The 19,324-nt window shown below is 53.9% G+C and overlaps 1 protein-coding gene and 1 long non-coding RNA gene across 6 annotated transcripts in view; one reads left to right on the top strand and one right to left on the bottom strand.

Annotated features, from left to right (window-relative positions):
• Positions 1–276: 276 nt before the first annotated feature.
• The window catches only part of RCC1L (RCC1 like), a 35,769-nt gene continuing 16,721 nt past the window's right edge, over positions 277–19,324 (bottom strand). The window contains exons 7-11 of one of the 2 annotated variants that reach the window (XM_082670484.1): positions 17,192–17,373; positions 14,256–14,343; positions 13,245–13,418; positions 10,760–10,845; positions 3,307–3,515 (exon numbers count right to left, since the gene is read on the bottom strand). In XM_082670484.1, the coding sequence (XP_082526610.1) occupies positions 3,438–3,515; positions 10,760–10,845; positions 13,245–13,418; positions 14,256–14,343; positions 17,192–17,373 (608 nt within the window). In that variant the 3' untranslated portion in view covers positions 3,307–3,437. Of the gene's footprint in view, positions 3,516–10,759; positions 10,846–13,244; positions 13,419–14,255; positions 14,344–17,191; positions 17,374–19,324 lie in introns of both variants that reach the window. The other variant, XM_082670485.1, reaches the window with a different exon arrangement.
• LOC309832573 lies at positions 3,505–18,350 on the top strand. Of its 4 annotated transcripts, none has more exons than XR_014297696.1 (6): positions 3,505–3,598; positions 4,560–5,830; positions 7,045–7,519; positions 7,848–7,932; positions 17,019–17,072; positions 17,159–18,350. It is a non-coding gene; the product is annotated as an uncharacterized lncRNA (long non-coding RNA). The 4 variants fall into 4 exon arrangements; XR_014297697.1 differs by having other exon boundaries at positions 4,560–6,002; positions 7,054–7,519; XR_014297698.1 differs by having other exon boundaries at positions 4,560–6,002.

The following is a 19,324-nucleotide window of genomic DNA, read 5'->3' as shown; positions in this document are numbered from 1 at the left end:
CTTTTAAGTCTGATGAGGTCTCGTTTGTCAAACAGGGCATTTTCTGATGGGCATGGCTTCATGTCCTCTACTCTCTGGTCTCCTGGCACTTGTGCTGCCACCAGGCTACCAGAGCGATGGCAAGACTAAACTACTCTACCCTCCAGCCCCGTGGGCCATCCCCGCCCCCACCAGCTACATCTCACCTGTTTGCCTCCTTGGCAAGACAGTGGACTCCTGGTTTGAGGAGGTGAGCACGGTATCTGGATTTATCCTTGTAAATATGACTGCTGAGCACACACCTCAGTGTGGCCCCAAATCTGAGAAAAGACATCTTAGAAGGACTCCAAGCATTGTCTCAGCTCAAGCTTAATCTATCCGGCTGTTGCTCCAGGTTAAATAGCAAGGTTCGTGTGGAAGAAAGGCCGGGATTTCTTGATCAATGCAATCTGAGTCTCTGGGGGTGGCTGGTAATGCATCCTGGAAGACAGAAAGTCAGGTATGGGGCTTTTGGGGGAGGGGATAAGTTCTTGGGGGTCAGTCCTGGGCTGGGCGGGCGCTGGGACGATGGCTGTCTCACAGGGCCGGGCCTGTGCTGGGTGCTGCCCCAAGGTCTGTCTGTACGTCACACCACACGAGGCAGCTCATCAGTTCTGATAAAAAAGAATAGCCCACGAGACAGTTTGAGTCAGTCTTGTTGCCGGTCGGGAGGTGCTGGGACCGGGCGTCACACAGGAGAACAGTGTTGATCTTCACGGACGCAGCCCAAGCTTTTGCCCTGGGCCTGGTTGGCCGGGCGCGTGGCCAGGCCGTCACCTGCTGGGCCAAGTCAGCACCGTTTCGATGTTCTCAGCATCCGACTGTCGCACAGAACACAGCAAGTGCATGAGTGTTTGGGCACTTATTATGGGCGACCATCTATTCAGGGGACAAGCGTGGTCATGACAGGATTCTGAGTGTGTCAGGACTGACCTGACGAGAGTGGTGAGCCGCGTCTTCTATTAGCTGATTTAAGGTGTTGCGCACAGTGAGAGCCAGAACCGTTATGAAGTGGCAGCCTGCACGTCTGCCGGAGGCTCAGGGGACGGAAGGCGGAGACCCAAGTGCCTTGGAAGGGGCTGTCCACTCACCCAAACGGCGGTGGAGTCCCTACGCCTTCTCAGGGCTCTGCACTGGCCCCAACATCTGTGAATGGACGGAGTCTGAGTGTGAGAAGAGAGATCACGTCGGAGGTGGCCCATGGTTGCTTCACCCAGGGTGTCATCCATGCACTCGGTAACGTGAGAGGAGCCCGGAGCCTGAAACACTGAGCCTTCACAGGAACAAGATGAGAAATCACAGCAGCTGAGCCAATGGTGTAGCAGGCCTCTGTTAAATGCTGGGAGAGGCTGGGAACAACAGGACCAGAGCTGAGAAGGGACAGGAGCACAGAGGACAGCCATGGGAAGGGCCTGGCAGATGCGCTCCAGCTGGGAACCCCTGTCGCCACAAAGGGCACAGACCCCACTGGGAGACACTGGATTTTGGGGGGTTTTTTAGATTTTTTTTTTTTTTTTATGTGGACCATTTTTAAAGTCTTCATTGACTTTGTTACAATGCTGCATGTTTTATGTTTTGGTTTTTTGGCCATGAGGCATGTGGGATCTTAGCTCCCCGACCAGGGATCTAACCCGCACCCCCTGCATTGGAAGGTGAAGTCTCAACCACTGGACCGCCAGGAAAGTCCCGACACTGGGTTTTAAGACAAATCCAAAGACATCCCTTAATATACCCTGGGTGCTGTGTCCAAGGTGGAAGTAGTTACTGGACCTGAGTCATGGTTGCCACTTGAGGGGACGAGGGGAGGCTAAAAACCATTCCCACCTTCGACAGAGACCCTCCATCACCACCATCCCCCACGGTCCCTGAACATCACTAGGGGGCCCCGGCCTGCCCTTCGGGGACATCACCCTCCTCAAATCAGCATGTGCTTCAAGGCGTGTATCTCTCTGAGGATGGATTACTGCCGTTCACCACTGGGGTGACGTGGTCCTCGGCCCAACTAGAAGCTCCAGGAAGGAAAATGACAGATGGTTTTCAATTTCTGTTTCAAGTTTATGGAAAAACTTTGCTGTAATAAACATAAGAACTGGTCCCCCTACAGAGAAGTGGAGGTGGTAGGAGCCCAGGTGAGGGGTCCCAGGGCCGCTGCCCCAGACACCGCCTGGCCGGTTCGAGCTGCCTCAGGTCGCAGCGAGGATGTCGGGTCAGTGACGGCTCCGCTTTAAACCGCCGCGCCCGGCACCACCTGTCCCTCTCCGGCTTTTCCTCCACAGCCCACGCAACCACCTAATGCACTTTGCATTTTGCTTGTCTGTTTTGCCTCCTCGAATGTAAGTGTCATGAGACCTGCTTACAGGGATTCTGTTTGCCACCACGTGACCCAGTGGGATCAACAGTACCTGACAAGTATGGGGTACAACAGTAAGTGCTTGTTGAGTGAATGAATAAAAGATGGGGGATGTAGGCAAACCGTGAGTGAGAGCCTGCTTTGTGACATGATTGCCCAGTTGGTTTTATACTTCATCATTTTCTCCCAACTGCACTGCGGGAGCAGACTCTGGTCAGAAAACAGTTTTCAAGTGGGGCTGTCTTCTAGAGTATTTTTCACTGGTTTCTAGTTGCCTCTTTACCAAAAGCCTTGTTTTTGAAAGCTAATCTCTAAATGATCAGGTTAAAATAAAAAGGCCTCTCCAGTTCTTAAAAACAAAAAAGCAGAAAATAGACTTTATTCCAAGAGAGATTTTTAAAAGTTTTTAAAGAAAAAGACAAGTTACGCTACTAATGCAAATGTTTGTCACTGTTACAGAATTTTCCTTCTCCAAGGCTAGTACTCCAGCCAAGCTTTCGCAGGATGTGTTCAGAGCCCTTGGCCCACAAGAATTTGGCCTCGCTCTTCCTCCCGTGGGGGCTTCTCAAGTCTTCTAAGCCAGGCAGTAAGGATGGTTACAAGGCTGCTGAGAGCCATGGGCCCACAGGGTCCTGGGCTGGCGCCCACTGGCATTTCCAGGGAGACCTCCAGTGCAAGGGGTTTCGGCTGGTGTCCCAGCAGCAAGCAGAGACGGCTGAGCGGGCTAAGCTTTCCAAAGACCAGACGTGACACCAGAAGCCGTCGTGTGTTCCCCAGAAGGAGCCAAGATGAGCAGATCATCCTCGCCCTGCCGGGGCCACGCACCCCTGGGGCTCGGCCGATAACGGCGGCATCTGTGCTGCGTGCAGCACGTCTCACCCTCGGCAGGAGGGGGGACCCCGTCCCGGAACCTCCGGTCACACCGCTCCGGGCTGCCGGGGAGCGTGGCACACCACACGGAGGGCCCCGACCCTCTCGGGCCCCAACCAGAGCCCCAGCGGCTGCCTCTGCAGTGCAGTCCAAGCGGTCCTGAGGCCGAGGCCTGGCTCGAGCGGGCCGGGGAGGACGTTCAGATGAAGGACCTGGCCAGGGTCACCATGTGGTCCACACCGCACGCCACATCCACAGGCTCCCCAGGCATCGTCACCTGAACAAACAAGAACCAGCACACCGTGAGGAGAGATGGCCTGGCGGTGGCCGATCAAGGGCCTGACCCTGGCTCTGCTCTGGGTAGGTGACCTAACTGCTCTGAGCCTCGGCTCCCTCACCTGGAAATGGGGTGCTTACACCCACCCGGCAGGTCTGCTGGGAAGGGTAGATGCACCCACCGTGGGAAGGGCCGTCCTGACTCCCCACCCAGACCCGGGCAGCACCCCCCTAGAGGCCGCTCTGGACACGCGCACGGACCTGGCCTGCACCGTCCTGGGACGTGCACACCCCACAGAGGCCGTTCCCCGTGAGTGTGACTCCCCAGAGGCCAAACCTGCGCTCAAGCCAGCTGTTCAGAGACCCTTCCCAGGGGTCACCAGACAGCTCCCTGGAGCAGCTCCAGAAACCCTCCTGCCCTGCCCTGCCCTGCCCTCAGGGTCCACTGTGGGAAGGAAGCCTCCCAGCCCAGTGCCTTCACCAGCTCTACACGTCAGCTCCAGACCCAGGCAGGCTGCTCCCAGGTCCTGCGCACCCCGGAGGAGGGGTATTTACTTCATCTCAGAAGGTGCCAGAGGCCTGGCTGGCAGCCCTGCCGACACTGTCACCCACACTGACATCACTTCATCACAGGCAGGCCCAACCCTCCAGGTGAAGTGCAGGCAGCCTCGTGCGTGTGGAGGCTCCAGCCTGCTGGCCTTGACGGGGACTCACTGCCCCACAGCTGGGCCGTGGAGATGGACCCCCTCCCTCCAAACTCCATGGTGCCCACAACACAGGTGGGATCTTCAGGTGCACACAGCCACCCAGTTCTCCAGGAGAGGGGCACTTTGCTTTCTCCTCTTGTTGTATTATTATTATAAATGTTATTATTATTATTACTTTGAATAGGTGATAGCCATGTGGCTACGATATAAAATGACATTCAGTAGAAAAGAAGAAAAGGTATTAAATACCCTTGGACACCACCCTGTCATCACGTGCCCTGCTCCCCACCTTCCCTCTGAGCTGGAAACTACTTTTAACTGGTTTTTTGTCTTTCCAGAGCTTCTAGACGCAGAAAGCCAGTGCAAGTGTAGTGTCTTCTTAGGGGGCAATTTCTAAGACAGAGCACCTGCACCACCTCCCCCTCAGCCCTGCCAGGACGCCGATGCTGATGCTGCTCTTCTGACCGGATCCGAATCCTGCCGTCCCTCCCCCGGGGCAGCGCTCAGCGGGGCAGCATGACAGCTGCAGAGGGATCTGTAACAGCCTGCGGAGTTTACTGAGCTTCAGAGAGAAAGGCCTCGTCCAGATGGCCTGCCCTAAAAGCCCAGAGGCAGCAACATCAACCGTTCAGAGACAAGTCCATTAGGGTCTCCCAGCCACAAGGCAAACGGATGCTAGCAACCAAGTCGTGCTACTCACCCGTCCCTAAACAAACGCCTTCAGCAAAACCTGTTACAGAAATCACTGAACAAACATGCGGCGGTGCCCTCAGCTCATCGCAAAGGCCCAGAGCTGCAGAAAGCGTTCCAGGCTGGCCACAGAAGCAGAAGAAAACATGCTGCCTGGGGTGACCAGGCCAGGTGAGCTCCTAGCAACCTCCCCGGGCCACGAGAGCACCTTTATTGACCTTCCCCAGGAAAGGGCCGCTCTCCGCGCTGACCTGCGGCCGAGCTGTCACACTGGGGCACCTCTGTCCTTGTTCCCCAAGGGCTGTGACCGTCAGAACCCAAAGCAGAGGGAGCCACCTCACCTTGGCTGGCTCGCCGGGACGATGGTCACGGCTGACGCTGGCCCCAGGAGCCTCTCTGGGGAGCAGCAGGTGGCTCCCGGGGCCCCAGCTCCCCCCGGCCAACTGCCTCTCACTGTCTGCCTCTGAACTGAGTCCAAGAGAAGGCTGCCCTCAGCCACGTTTTATTTGTGGCCTCATCAGGGTTAAAAGGAGTTTCTATTCTAAACCAATTTATACTCAAATTGTTGCAAAGGCAAACAGTTCCAGAAAACGAACCATATTTGGCCTGAGTGACTCTGAAAAGTTTGAGCAGAATCAGTGTAGGAACAGCTCTCTGCACGAGGACAAGTTCCCAAGACACACACCCACCAGGTGAAGGGCAGAGGAAGGCAGAGAGGAGCGCTGGACCAGCTGTGATCCGGCCACCAGACTTGCCGTGTCCCCACTCGGCTGTACCCGGGATGCCCTGACCCGCGCCCAGAAGCCAGGCCACACCCGGGAGGGGAGCTGGCTCAGCCTGCGAGGAGGCCCAGCCCCTGCGGCGTGCCCTCCCCTGGGGCGTCAGAACTGCCGGGGCCTGTGGCTCCTGAAGCAGCCAGGTAAGAAAGAGGCCCAGGAAGCAGAGGGTTCCCAGCTTGTGCTCCAACCCAAGCCCCACCAGAGAGGCGCACGGCGAGGGGGAAGCGTAGTCTGCGCTCAGAGCACCGAGGTCACGTCGCAGCCCACCCACTGCGCGGCTGAGAGACTGGGCCTGCGGCTTCGAATCCTGAGGTCAGTGTGCACGGGGGCAGGCTGGGGGGCAGCCCAACCTTCACAGGCTGTTCTGAGGATTAGAGAGATGGTGCAAAGCACCGGCCCCCGGGACAGCTCCGGGCCCTGAGAATGGCGGTCATGTGCGATGGAAAGTTAGGGCCTGGGTGGGGGTGGGGGTGGCACCGCTCGAAAGCTCTCCCCAGTGTCCTGTTCCCAGGCCCGCAGGGCTGCCATCGGGCAGAGGGTCCCCACCTCCACCTCGCCCTCCCTCCACCGCGGGGACTCCAGGGGAACCCAGCTCAGGCCCTCAAAGAGGAGGGGGACCATGGTGACGTCTTAAAGTCAGAAATTCTCAGTCTGATTCTTGGCTCCACTTTTTTTAAAATATATATCTTTATTTATTTATTTTTGGCTGTGTTGGGTCTTTGTTGCTGCACACGGGCTTTCTCTAGTCGTGGCGAGCGGGGCCTACTCTTCCTTGCAGTGCGCAGGCTTCTCTTGTTGTGGAGCACGGGCTCTAGGCGCACGGGTTTCAGTAGTTGTGGCACATGAGCTCAGTAGTTGTGGCTCGTGGGCTCTAGAGCACAGGCTCAGTAGTTGTGGCCCACGGGCTTAGTTGCTCCGCAGCATGTGGGATCTTCCTGAACCAGGGCTCGAACCCATGTCCCCTGCATGGGCAGGCAGATTCTTAACCACTGAGCCACCAGGGAAGTCCTCCGCTTCTTACTAGGTGTGTGACCTTAGAGAAATCACTGAACCTCTCTGAGCTCTGAGCATCAATGTGGAGGAGGAAAACCTCCTGGACAGCTTCCGGAAGGAGAGGTTTCAATCAGGCGACTCAGATGTCACTTCCTAGGCCTACGAATCATCAGAAAAGCCCAGGCTCTGTAAGGAAGTCTAAGAATAACTAGTTAATAGCACTGTAGGACCTACAAATATGGCTTTACTCTTTTTTTTCTTTCTTGGAATACTTTTTAAATGATGTAACATATCCCCTACTTAAGATTAATAAGAAAATAGTGTTTAAAGAATAAAAATCACCTGCAATTTTTTTTTTAAGCAACAACAGAACAGACTGGAGAAAGGTCCAACTACCCAACAAGAGACTAACCTTTAAGGAATCCAACCTAGTTGATTGAAAACCTGGTTCCTGTCACCACCACCCTCCCAGAGCCCCAGCCTCGCATCTTGGAGCCGGCATGGACCTCAGCACCACGCTCCCAACCCCTACCAAAAGGTGACACGGGGGGCGAAGGAGCTCTACAGACACACAATGGGAGACAATGGTGTGGGGCATGAAAGCAGCCGTCACAGGAACAGACCTGAGTGACCTTTCCCTGATGGCATGGAGGCCGGGAACAACACTTCAGAGGGACGTTCGGCGCAGGGGTCCGGCTTGAACAACGGGGCATCCACCCCCAGGCCTGGCACTCCACCACAGAGGCCAAGCCTGGCCCGGCCACTTGGACAACGAAAACGCTCTCAAACCTGATTTCACAGCTGATCTTCGCTCTAATTGGGAGGACACGAGGCAGGTGGGGAGCCCCTAGTCCCAACGGTCATTCATTCAAAACCCACTTGCTTGGCCATTTCCCCAGCTGCCCCTCAGAAGGAAGTCCCTTGCGGGGGGAGGGGGGCTGTTAAAGAGAGGGCTGCGAGTGGCTCCCAAGAGAAGCAGCAGGATTCTAACTGCTCCGTATCCCTGAGCTGCCGGCCACGGTCCAGCCGCCGCCATCCCCTTCCTCACCTGGGGTGGGGCCCCGGGAACAAGCGGGTCAGCACCGGCCAGGCTGGGGACGGCTCTGGGCCACAGCCATTTCTTTCTAACAAGTTTAAAGTCTCCCTTTTGACCTGTTCTCTTAGAGAAAGCACCGGAGTCAGGGCCTGCCGAGCTCAGGGGAGCCAGCAGCCAGGGGGAGCTGAGAGAAAGAGCCCCTAAAACACCACAGTGAGTGCCCTGAAACACTGACCGATAAATCCTTTCTTCCTTCCTTCCTTTCTTTCTTTCTCCATCTCCCTCTCCCTCTCCCCCCTCCCTCTCTCTCCCTCTCCGCCTCTCCCCCTCCCTCTCCCTCAATCTCTCTCCCTCCCTCTCTGCCTCTCCCCCTCCCTCCCTCCCCCTCTCTCTCCGCCTCTCTCCCTCTCTCTCTCCGCCTCTCCCCCTCCCTCTCTCTCTCTGCCTCCCTCCCCCTCTCTCTGCCTCCCTCCCCTTCCCTCTCTCTCTCCGCCTCTCCCACTCCCTCCCTCCCCCTCTCTCTCCTTCCCTCTGCCTCCCTCTCTCTCCTTCCCTCCGCCTCTCCCCCTCCCTCTCCCTCCCCACTTCCCCTCCCTCCCTCTCTCCGCCTCTCCCCTTCCCTCTCCCTCCCCCTCCCTCTCCCCCTGCTCTCTCTCTCCCCCTCCCCTCTCTCTCTCTGCCTCTCCCCTCCCTCTCTCTCCCCCCTCTCTACCTCTCTCCTTCCCTCTACCCCTCCCTCCCCCACTCTCCCCTTCCCTCCCCCTCCCTCTCTCCACCTCTCTCTCCCTCCCTCTCTCTGCCTCTCCCCCTGCTCTCTCTCCCCCTCTCTCTCTCCGCCTCTCCCCCTCCCTCTCTCTCCTTCCCTTTCCTCCCTCGCTCCCTTCCCTTTCCCCTTTCCTCCCTCGCTCCCTTCCCTTTCCTCTCTCTGCCTCTCCCCCCGCTCTCTCTCTCCCTCCCCTCTCTCTCTCTGCCTCTCCCCCTCCCCTCTCTCTCTCTGCCTCTCCCCCTCCCTCCCCCCTCTCCCTACCTCTCCCCCTCCCTCCCCCTCTCGCTCCCTCCCTCTGCCTCTCCCCCTCCCTCACTCCCTTCCCTTTCCTCTCTCCCTCCCTCCCCCTCTCCACTTCCCTCTCCCCCTCTCCTTCCCTCTCCCTCCCTCTCCCCTCCCCCTCTCTGCCTCTCCCCCTGCTCTCTCTCTCCCCCTCCCTCCCTCCACCTCTCTCTCCCCCTCCCTCTCTCCTTCCCTCTCCCTCCCTCTCTCCACTTCCCTCCCCCTCCCCACTTCCCTCTCCCTCCCTCTCCCTACCTCTCCCCTTCCCTCTCTCCCCCTCCCTCTCTCCCCCTCCCCTTCCCTCTCTCCCCCTCTCTCTCTCTCCCTCTCTCCACTTCCCTCTCCCTTTCTCTGCCTCTCCCCTTCCCTCTCCCTCCCTCTCCCCACCTCTCCCCTTCCCTTTCTCCCCACCTCTCCCCTCCCTCTCCCTCCCCCTCCCCCTCTCCGCCTCTCCCTCTCCCTCCCTCCATCTCTCCCCCCCTCCTTCTCTCTCCCTCCCTCCGCCTCTCCCCTTCCCTCCCTCTCCCTCTCTTCCTCCCTCAATCTCTCCCTCCCTCTCTCCGCCTCTCCCCTTCCCTCTCCCTCCCTCTCTCCCTCCCTCTCTCCTCCTTCCTTCCTCTTTCCTTTCTCCTCCTTACCTCCTTCCTTTCTTTCATTCCTTCTTTCTGTTGTTCTTTCTTTCCTTCTCTCTCTTCCTCTCTCCCTCCCTCTCCTCCTTCCTTTCTCTTTCTTTCCTTTCTCTCTCTCCTCCTTACCTCCTTCCTTCCTTCCTTTCTTTCCTTCTTTCTTTCTTTCTGTTCTTCTTCTTTCTTTCCTTCTTTCTCTGTCTCTCTTCCTCCCTCCCCCTCTCTCTTTCTCCTCCTTCCTTCCTTTATGGCTGCGTTGGGTCTTCGTTGCTGCACATGGGCTTTCTCTAGTTGCAGCGAGCAGGGGCTACTCTTCGTTGCAGTGCGCAGGCTTCTCATTGTGGTGGCTTCCCTCATTGCGGAGCACGGGCTCTAGGTGCGTGGGCTTCAGTAGTTGTGGCACGCAGGGTCAGTAGTTGTGGTTCACGTGTTCTAGAGTGCAGGCTCAGTAGTTGTGGCACACGGGCTTAGTTGCTCTGCGGCATGTGGGATCTTCCCGACCAGGGCACGAACCCGTGTCCCATGCTTTGGCAGGCAGATTCTTAACCACTGCGCCACCAGGGAAGTCCCCCTTATTATTTTTTTTATTACACATTTCTTTTGCACTTTTACATGTGTTTTTTAAAAAATGCTTTACACAACCTCAAAACACGTTAAAACCTAACCTTCAAAGAAAACACTTAGGCACGTACACACACGCGAACACACGCAAGTGCACACACACAGGCGTTCACGCACACAAGCGCCTGCTCCTCTACACAGAGCCTATCTCTGGAAGGGAACAATGAAACCAGAACCAGTGGCTGCCTCTGGGACAAGAGACGGGAGACTTATCTTTCATAATACATTTTGTACCACGTCCATATGTTCTGTATTCAAAAAAATAAATAGCCTCTTTTTTTCCTGAAGAACTTAAAGAACTGACTTAGTAAACGACACTAAGATAAGTAAGAAGGAACCCTCTTCCCCTTTAATTCTGAAATGAGCCTTTTTGTGTAACTGCATCCTCCCCTCAGAAGAGCCTTCATGTTTCACTCTGATGGCTGTGGTAAGGCACTCTGAACATTAAACATCCCGCTTTCTTTTAAATCCGCTGTAAAATAGTCCTCTCCACTGGCCTCTGTAAACAGCTCCTGGCACGTCAACTTCTTCATCTCAACCCTCTCCCTCTCGGAGCCCCGAGGCACCCGGCCTGCAGCTCGCTCCTCCCTGAGGCACCCGTGTGCCCGAGGCCAGCCTCCAAGGAGGCTTCTTACAGGCACCACAGGGACTGGAAGCCCGGGGACCCTGTGCCGGCCGGGCTGCTGCATCAGGTGAGTGTGCTCTGCAGGCACGCCGCCCTCACGCCCGCCCAGCCCAGCCTTACCCTCCACGGGAAGTACTGGTCTTCCAGGCGACCGATTCCCAGGCACCCTCGGATGTTCTTGCCCCACACAAACAGCTCTCCTCTGTCTGCAAATAAATAAAGAAAAACGGCTTGGTTGGGGCTTGAGGCCAAGGGCAAGTCTCCAAGAGGAGGAAGGGTCATGAGAATAGGCTTTCTAGAACCAGGTACAAAAAGATCGAAGTTAAACTTCAATTTCTCCCAGGCATTAATGCTTTCCCATACCAAAAACATGTCCCGGCCCAGAGTCATGCTGTGTCCCTCTCATGGGAGATGAACACATGCCTGGAGGTGGGCCCAGGGGCTCCTGTACACGGCCCGGGCCCGCTCTGTGCGGCCCTTACACACACACCCTCATCGCCCACTTATGTCTAACCAAACCCTGCCCTCCACAAATCCTGAAATCTCAGCATCCTCAAATCCTGGTCACGCCCTGACAGAGTGAGAAGTAGGACAATTTGTCATTTCTTGTCTGGGTCTCCACATTTCAGGAGCATTTGGTCAAGTGACACACGGTGACTGGGTGCCTCTTTGGGTCGAGTGTATATCTGTGTGCTAGGAGCTGGGACAGCATGGGGACCGACACGCATGTTCCTGTCCTCACAGGGCTGGAGCTAGTTGAAGAGCGAAAACTAAACAAATGATTAAACCAACAAATGCATGTTTTCAAATTGTAAACAGTGCCATGAAGGAAAAGGACAGGCAGGGTGCCAGAGGGGCAGGCCAGGAGGCTGAGTCCAGACTGGGGCTCTGGGAACGCCAGCTCCAGGATGGACCCTCAGGCTGGGCAGGGCCCTCAGTGCAGACTTCCGTCCACACCAGCCGGGGGCAACCTCGGCGCGGAGGCCCCATTTACCAGCCCCCTCTGGCAGAGGCGCTGGTCATGGAAGAAGGGAAGACATGGGGGAGCCGGCACTGACACAACCGGCTGATGAAGTAAGGGATCCTTCTGGGACAGAAGGCCTCTGGTCCTGCTGCCGTCCGTGGTCTTCCACCTCAGAGGTCGTGTTTAACAGAACAATTCAGTCTGGCCCCCAACATGTTAGCAGACCTCAGGGCAAACCAGAGGAAGCCAGGCTCTGAGGCTCCCCCTACTGAGGCTCTGAGGCTCCCCCTACTGAGGGACAGTCACTGGCACTTGGAGGGTGGCTGTTGGGTCTTGGGGGAAATCTAGGTAGGATTTCATTCCAGTGTGACCCCAAATGGCCGCATGGCACGACAGCAGACAAAGCAATCTACCCTAGTCAAAGGCTTCGTCCGGGTTTCTAAGTACATGACTTTGCATGTAGTTTAAGCCTTAAACATTGGGGAAATAGGTTACTGTTACCTCCAGAATTCGCCCACGCTGACTCTATCTGCTACATCAAAATAGCTTTAAAACGCCAACGTGACACAGACGCACTTGCAGATGAAGGTGGCTGACCCTGCGTGAGGGGTGTGAGGGGTCCTCCACCGCGGGCGCCACTGCTGCCACCCAGTGCCTCAGCGCACAGACAACACTCCCCCCACCTCCACAGCGGCCCACGCTGCAGCTGCTGCCGCTCAAGCCCCAAACCCTGAGACGCAGACACTGACTGAACGGCAGCGAGGACTCTGCAACAGCGTGCTCGCCTGCAGCAGTCCTCACAGCAGCGCGAGGCCGGGGAACACAGACGAGGACCACCCAAACTGCCTGTCCCGGCCCAGATGTTTCCAAAGGGAACAACAGCTTGCCGTGAGATAAAACGGTCTTTAAATTGCAAGGAAAAAGTGAATTTACTTGAGAATCACAAAATGAAATTTAGTTCCGTCTTACTATTCAAGTCAACTAACGAGGAGCAAATTGAGCCGACAGCCGCGGCGGGGGGATGAGAGCTGTAATCAAGAAGCGCAGACACGCGGGAGGGCTGCAGAGTAACTTTGTGTGTCGTGGCTTTGTAACTGGGCAACCCTCTGAGAAAACCTCCATTTCAGCCCCCCTTCGATCACTCCCCCCAGCACTTTGGAGAAACCGGGCACATCTACCCTGTCAAAACCACAGGACGGTCTTATAAATACGCCTCTTGCCACCCCACGCTCCTGGCTCGGATGAGGGTCGGGCTTGGCCAGGGACCGGGATGAAGCCCCCCACGCTCATTTCCTCCTCACCCACCGCAATGTACCAAACCTCCGCGGGTCTCCCCCAGCAGCCCGGCCCACTCGAGGGTCCCCTCTCCCACCACCGACTGCGTCCACTTGAGAAAAGTCACTGCAACGCCAGCCTAACCACAAACCAAATGAACTGAAAACACACCTCCCGGGTGAAAAGGAGACACACATTAGACCACCTCAAGCCAGACAACTTCTGGATTAGCTGCTCTCTAATTATCCACACAAGGGTGCCACTCCACTGGATGGATGGAAACTGAGAGCAGCCCAGGGTTTGGGGCTGAACCTGAGAGGGTGAAGCTCGGTACGGCCTTGGGGCCACACGGGCTTGGTCACTTACTGGTGAGGGCGGCGAAGTGGCTGAGTCCACAGCAAATGCGGGAAACCTGGACTCCTGGATTGAACTCCGTCAAGCCAAAGAGAGTGGGTGGAATCATTTCTGGAAGGGCAGTTTCCATGAGGTTTGGTCCTTTCCCAAGAATTCCATAGCCCCAGACGAAAACATGTCCTTCTCCTGGATTACAGGAAAAACAACGGTCAGGAAGTCAAACCAAGTGCAGCCCTCCCTCGCTAGAAATTCAAACCGCACCACCAAGATGCATTATATCCACATGAACTTTTTTTTCCCCTCTTCTTGCTTGGCAAGAACATGTTGATATTTAAAATAATGTTTCTTTTCTCCTCTTTCAAATTCTTGCTTGTGGAGTGTGTCTAGCCAGCTAACCAATCTCACAATACAAATGTCCTACATCTTGAGTGTGCTGGACGGGGCCACTCCATAAATCAGCCACAACCCCCACGTGAACACAGGAGAGCCTTAGAACGGCAGCTTTTCCTAACAGCGCTATGTCTCACATGGATCAGAGACCAAGCCAAGTACACACACAACTTCTGGCTAGATTCTAAAATTCGTAATGATTTTCAGGTCATAAAAAGTTTACTACTCATCAGTGGTGCCAGACGTTTAATCCCAGGGGCTTGGCTCCCAGTACCTGAACCCTAAGGCTCTTCTCCTATGTGCCCGTGGCTCTTAGCACGGCCTTTCTGGAGAAGGCAGGCCTGGGGGCTTTGGCCCAGGCTTCGGGAGGGAGCAGTACTTCATCCTCCACTCCAGAGGTTTGCGATAGTTACTCAGCTCTATGCTGGCTGTTCGTCAACCTATAAATCATGGCTGTTATCCTTCTGTCAGGAATGTCACCCTCACCCTCTATTAACTGAACTAAACTAACTAGATCTTCCCACAACCGTGCTCCCCGCACTGAAAACCACAGCCTGAATCCAGCGGACGCCAACCCTTCCTCACCCAAGGCACCCACAGCTTCCCAGCAAACTGCCTGCGAGAGGGTCTCACCGTTTAGTACAGCACAGCCTGTGCCCCCACTCGCAGCCTGCTTCACCCGCCCGACTCCTGAGAAGGGCAGGCACCGGGGGACGTTCACCTGAATCAAAGGAAGGGACCACACTGCTAGGAAGACAAACCAGCGAGAACTTGGAAATACTGTTTCACGTACAGAGTAGGTAAGTCCCGGTTCATTCATTCCCTCCCCATATATCTCCTGAACATCGTACACATGCTAAGCTTCTAACTGCATGCTGGGAAGATGACAGGCAGCAGGAGAAGCAGTCCCGCTCTCAGACTGTAGTCCAATGGGGGAGGCAGATGTCAGCCAAACCTAACACAGGATGAATCTGTGCTGAATGCAATGAAGGAGAGTACAGGGGTCCCTGGCGTGAGTGTCAGGGGACCTGATCTGGTGTGCGGGGAGGGGCAATCAGGAGTACGCGGGCCAGGGGAGAAGAGAAGGAAATCCTGAGGCAGCGAGATGGACGTGCAAAGGGAGCAAGGTGAGTGTGGCCCGTTCAGGAGCTTACACAAGGTCAGAGTGGTTGACGCAGGGGCACAAGGGGGAGTATCTGTAAGATGCCGGTGGGCAGAAGGGAAACCAGATCACGCAGGACGTTGTTGATCATGGCAAGGGTTTGGTCTCTATCCTAAGCACAACAGGGAGGTAGTAAGGGAGAGGGACGTGATTTCTAGAGGGAAACGTGAGTGGACGTGGGTAACAAGGGAGAAGGGCCAGGATGCCGGGCTGAGCATGAACTCACTCCGGGATGCACTGAACTTGCGGTGCCTAGAGACGGCCGTGGCACTTCTGCTCAGAGTGACAGACGGAGGCTCACGGCTTGGGAGAACGAAATGTGGCCAACTTAGCTGTCCAGCAGGATTTGGTCTTGGCACCCCTACTGAGAAATAACTTTGCAAGACAGATTTTAAGTGCTTCTGTGACAGCCATGAATCTTTTCAGTCACTTGCAAATGGAGACAGCTGGAGGGTAGCAATCCCTCAGATGACTCCAAGGGAATAAAGGGGCTTCACTGATCTGAGATGGCCTGGTGTCTGCCGCCCGGCTCTCACAGCTTCTCTACCCAACTGGGCTCTGGCACAGGGCCCTCGGCAAAGGCTGAGAAACCCTCCAGCAAAGAGCCACTGGAAACGCACCACTGTTGTCACTGACAGGATGAGGCTCGGACCACGTAAAGAATCATGGATGCGGTGGGCTGCTTCCAAAACAAGTGACCCGTCTGTGCTAGTCACACCGTGGATAATCTGTGCCCTTGTGTGTGGGAGTTAGGCCTAGCGACTTGCTTCTAAAGAACAGAATTCCAGCAAACGTGGCGGAAGGCACTGCCAAGATGAACTTATGAGGCACTGGCTTCCGTCTCACCGACACGCGCTCTCGCCCTCTCATTGGCTCACTCGGCCGAAGCCACGCTGTGAGCCACCACTTGGAGAAGCCTGCATGGCAAGGAGCCGAGGAAGGCTTGGACAACCACTGTGAGCTGGCCAAGCGCCAGCGAAGACCTGGGGCCCCAGGGCCAACAGTCCACGAGGACCTACACCCTGCTGCCAACAACCAGAACGGGCCCGGAGGCAGGGCCTTCCCAAGGTGAACCCCAAGGTGACACCAGCCTTTGAGAGACTCAGAGCCAGAGACCCAGCTAAGCCACCCCTAGGTTCCTGACCCACAGAAACGGTGAGACAATAAATGTGTGCTGTTTTAAGCCGCTACGTGTTGGGGTCCTCTGTCATGCAGCACAGATAATGATGACATGACCCTAGATCTGCCCTCACAGGAAGGCCGTGGGAGACACTGATCTCAGGCCTTGCTATCCGGAAGGCCAGGCCCTCTTCTATTTGCTGTTTATCTTATGGAAACAATGAATCACTTCAATGACCACGTTTTCGTCTCTGTTTTGGCTACTAGAGAGCTCAGAGCCAAATCTGCAGCCACTTCAAGCTACTGTGTCAGACCGCAGAGGATGAACTGTTTCATCCAGTTAGCTGATCTTATCCATTTGCGCATATCTCTTTATCTATTAATATATATTTCAAACCCTTCTGTATGTTGTCAGAAGCTTGATGACATTCAGTCCTTATCACTTAGAGATCCATGCTGACTTATGGATATGATGTCTAGGATTTGCTTCAGAATAACGCAGGACAGAGAAGCAGATGGAATTACAGATGCAGCGAGATTGGCCATTAGGTGTATGGGGCTCTTTGGAGAGCAGGGTGGGAGGGTGAATGAAGATGTTCTAGAATTAGTGGGGACAGTTGCATAACCTTGAGAATATACTAAAAACCACTAAGTCACACAATTTAAAACAGTAAATTACCTATTTTTTTGAACGGGCCATTAGTTGGTAATTGTTGAACACGGATGATGGATACACAGATTAATTATGCAGTGAGGTCTACTTTTGCTTACATTTGGAATTTTCCTTAATAAAACGTTGAAAGCCCTACTGTACTGTACTGACGGTGTGACAGAGAGAGGCCAGCAGCAGGACTGCCAATGCCCTACTGCATGATCTAGGGGCCGCACAGGTGTCTTCACCAAGGTGCACACCTCAGATCTGTATATTTGGGGGTACACACACTAGACGGCAACTAGAGGCCGACTGTGACATCACAGGACCTTATGTAACCAGCCTCACATCCCTTTCAGAACAAGACAGGGCATGCAGACATACCTAAACTACTGCTCTAAACCAGGACTATCTCATCGAAGTATTGATAATGATGGCTTTTGCATCTAAGCTTTCTTTCCAGGCTCCAATGAGATTGCCAAGAACTCGGCCCCTTGAAGAGGCAGCCGTAGCACAGGTGAGGCCTACACGGCACTCTATACATCACCCCTTCGTGAAGGATCTCTTCTAAACATCCTTAACACTCTATCTCCAAACCCCCAGCCCCAGGCTGCAGAGGACCTCGTGGGGTCTTACCTGTGTGGAGTCCGTGACAGAGGCCAGCTGCAGGTACTCAGAGTTCCCCCACCCGAAGAGGCTGCCATCGACCGACACAGCCAGGCAGCAGTCCCCGTAGGTGGCCACCTGGACAACGTTCACTCCGGCAAGGTCTCCAGCCAGCTTGGTGGGTGCGCTGGTGATATTGTAGTGACCCAGACCTGGAACAATGGAAAACTGTGTTACTTACTTTTAATTGTTTATTCTTTTAACAAACACTTGCATTGACCTACTATGTGTCAAACACGGTTTTAAGCACTTTGCAAACATCAACTCAAAATCCTAATCTGTTATTCTACATGCTGTACAACTTCCTTCTCCATGTTCTCTCAGAAAAGGAAAAACCATCATAGTAATTGTTTACTTTTAAAACCCTTGATGGGACTTCCCTGGTGTTCCAGTGGTTAAGAATCTACGCTCCTAATGCAGGGGGCCAGGGTTTGATCCCTGGTCAGGGAACTAAGATCCCACATGCCACAACTAAAAGATCCCGCGTGCAGCAACGAAGATCCCTCGTGCCGCAACTAAGACCCGGCACAGCCAAAATAAATAAATAAATAGAATTTCAATAAATAAACAAACAAATAAATAAAACCCTTGATATTTTCTAAGTCTGATTCAAGTTACATACCTTTTCAGGATGAAACACCCACACACAATGAACCTATCAGACCTTGTGTATTACATACAGGCACACCTCGTTCTATTGCACTTCACAGATACTGCATTTTTTACAAATTGAAGGTTTGTGGCAACCCTGTATTGTCAAATGATGGTTGGCACTTGGGAGGCAGTATTTTTTAATTAAGATACGTACATTTTTTTAGACATAATGCTATTGCACACTTAATAGACTACAGTGTAGTGTAAACATAACTTCCATAAGCACTGGGAAACCAAAGTTACAACAAGCAATTCCTAATGCACTGCTGGGCTTGCTAGAACATAAAAGAAATCTCTAAGAGCCCATCCCACCTCAGCCCCACACCCCACACCATCCCCCAACTACAACAAATCAAAACTGGCAAACTGGTGTGGTACACAGTGACCAGAGGAAAAGACGGGGCTTGCCCAGAGGACAAATGTCACCATCAGCACTGCAATGGAGAGTAACCCCTGGGCAGCAGACCAAGGTAGAACCCTGAACCACAGACTCGTGCTTGTACCAGGCTTTCTCAAAGGAGCCCAAAGCAGTGTCAGACTGGCAGCACCCCTCAGCAACAGGCAAAAAGCCTGTTATTATGTACTCCATATATAATAAAAAAGATTTTTAAAAAGTAATTCAAAATGTTGAAGGGTTATGAAAGAAATAGGATGCTGAGATAGAAACTGCTTTAGACAGAATGGTCAGGGGAGCCTTCACTGAAGAGACAACCTCAAGCTGAGGCCTACAGGATGAAAAGGAGAGCACAAAAGAGCATTCTAGGCTACAGGAACAGCATGTACAAAGGCACGGTGGCAGCACAAAGGAGGACAGGCTCAAGAACAGGCTGCAGGGGGCTCGTGGGGCTGGACTCAGAGCCTGGCAAGCAAGGGCAGTGGGGCCATGTGACAGTGGAGCTTCTGGAATGGCACCAGGAAACTGTTAACCACAGTTATCTCCAGCGAGTGGGACTTTCACTTTTCACCATATTCCTTGGTCTATGCTATCAAAATGTATCAACAATTTCATTCTTTTCATGAAAAGCTGATTTTTAAAAGTTACCCACACCAAGATTTTAGAAAATAAAAAGAAGCTTCCACTTTATAGATAAAAAAAGGCACATTTTAAAAACTGGCATTGTAATTAAATTATGACACTTAAATTGACAATACTCACTGCTAGAGAGGCTATGATTAAATTGCTACTTCTATACATTGCTGATGGCAATATAAACTAGTAAAACTTTTGGAAAGCAATTTAACAACACATTCTGAAAACAATAAAAATATTCTAATCCTCTGACCCACTCCTGGGAATTTATCTAGGGCAACACTCCAAATGAAAGGAAAAGCTAGATAGATGTCTATACATGACAAATGTCATATCTCCAGTGGCTACTGCAGCCCCCAAAAAGTATGCCTCCTGACAACAGGGTAATGAGTAATCACCTGACAAAATGATTAACTCAC

The sequence above is a fragment of the Grampus griseus genome (assembly GCF_964374135.1).
Source record: "Grampus griseus genome assembly, chromosome: 14".
Lineage (NCBI taxonomy): Eukaryota > Metazoa > Chordata > Mammalia > Artiodactyla > Delphinidae > Grampus > Grampus griseus.
Note: the sequence above shows the minus strand (reverse complement) of the source record. Positions and strands in the feature narration are given on the sequence as shown.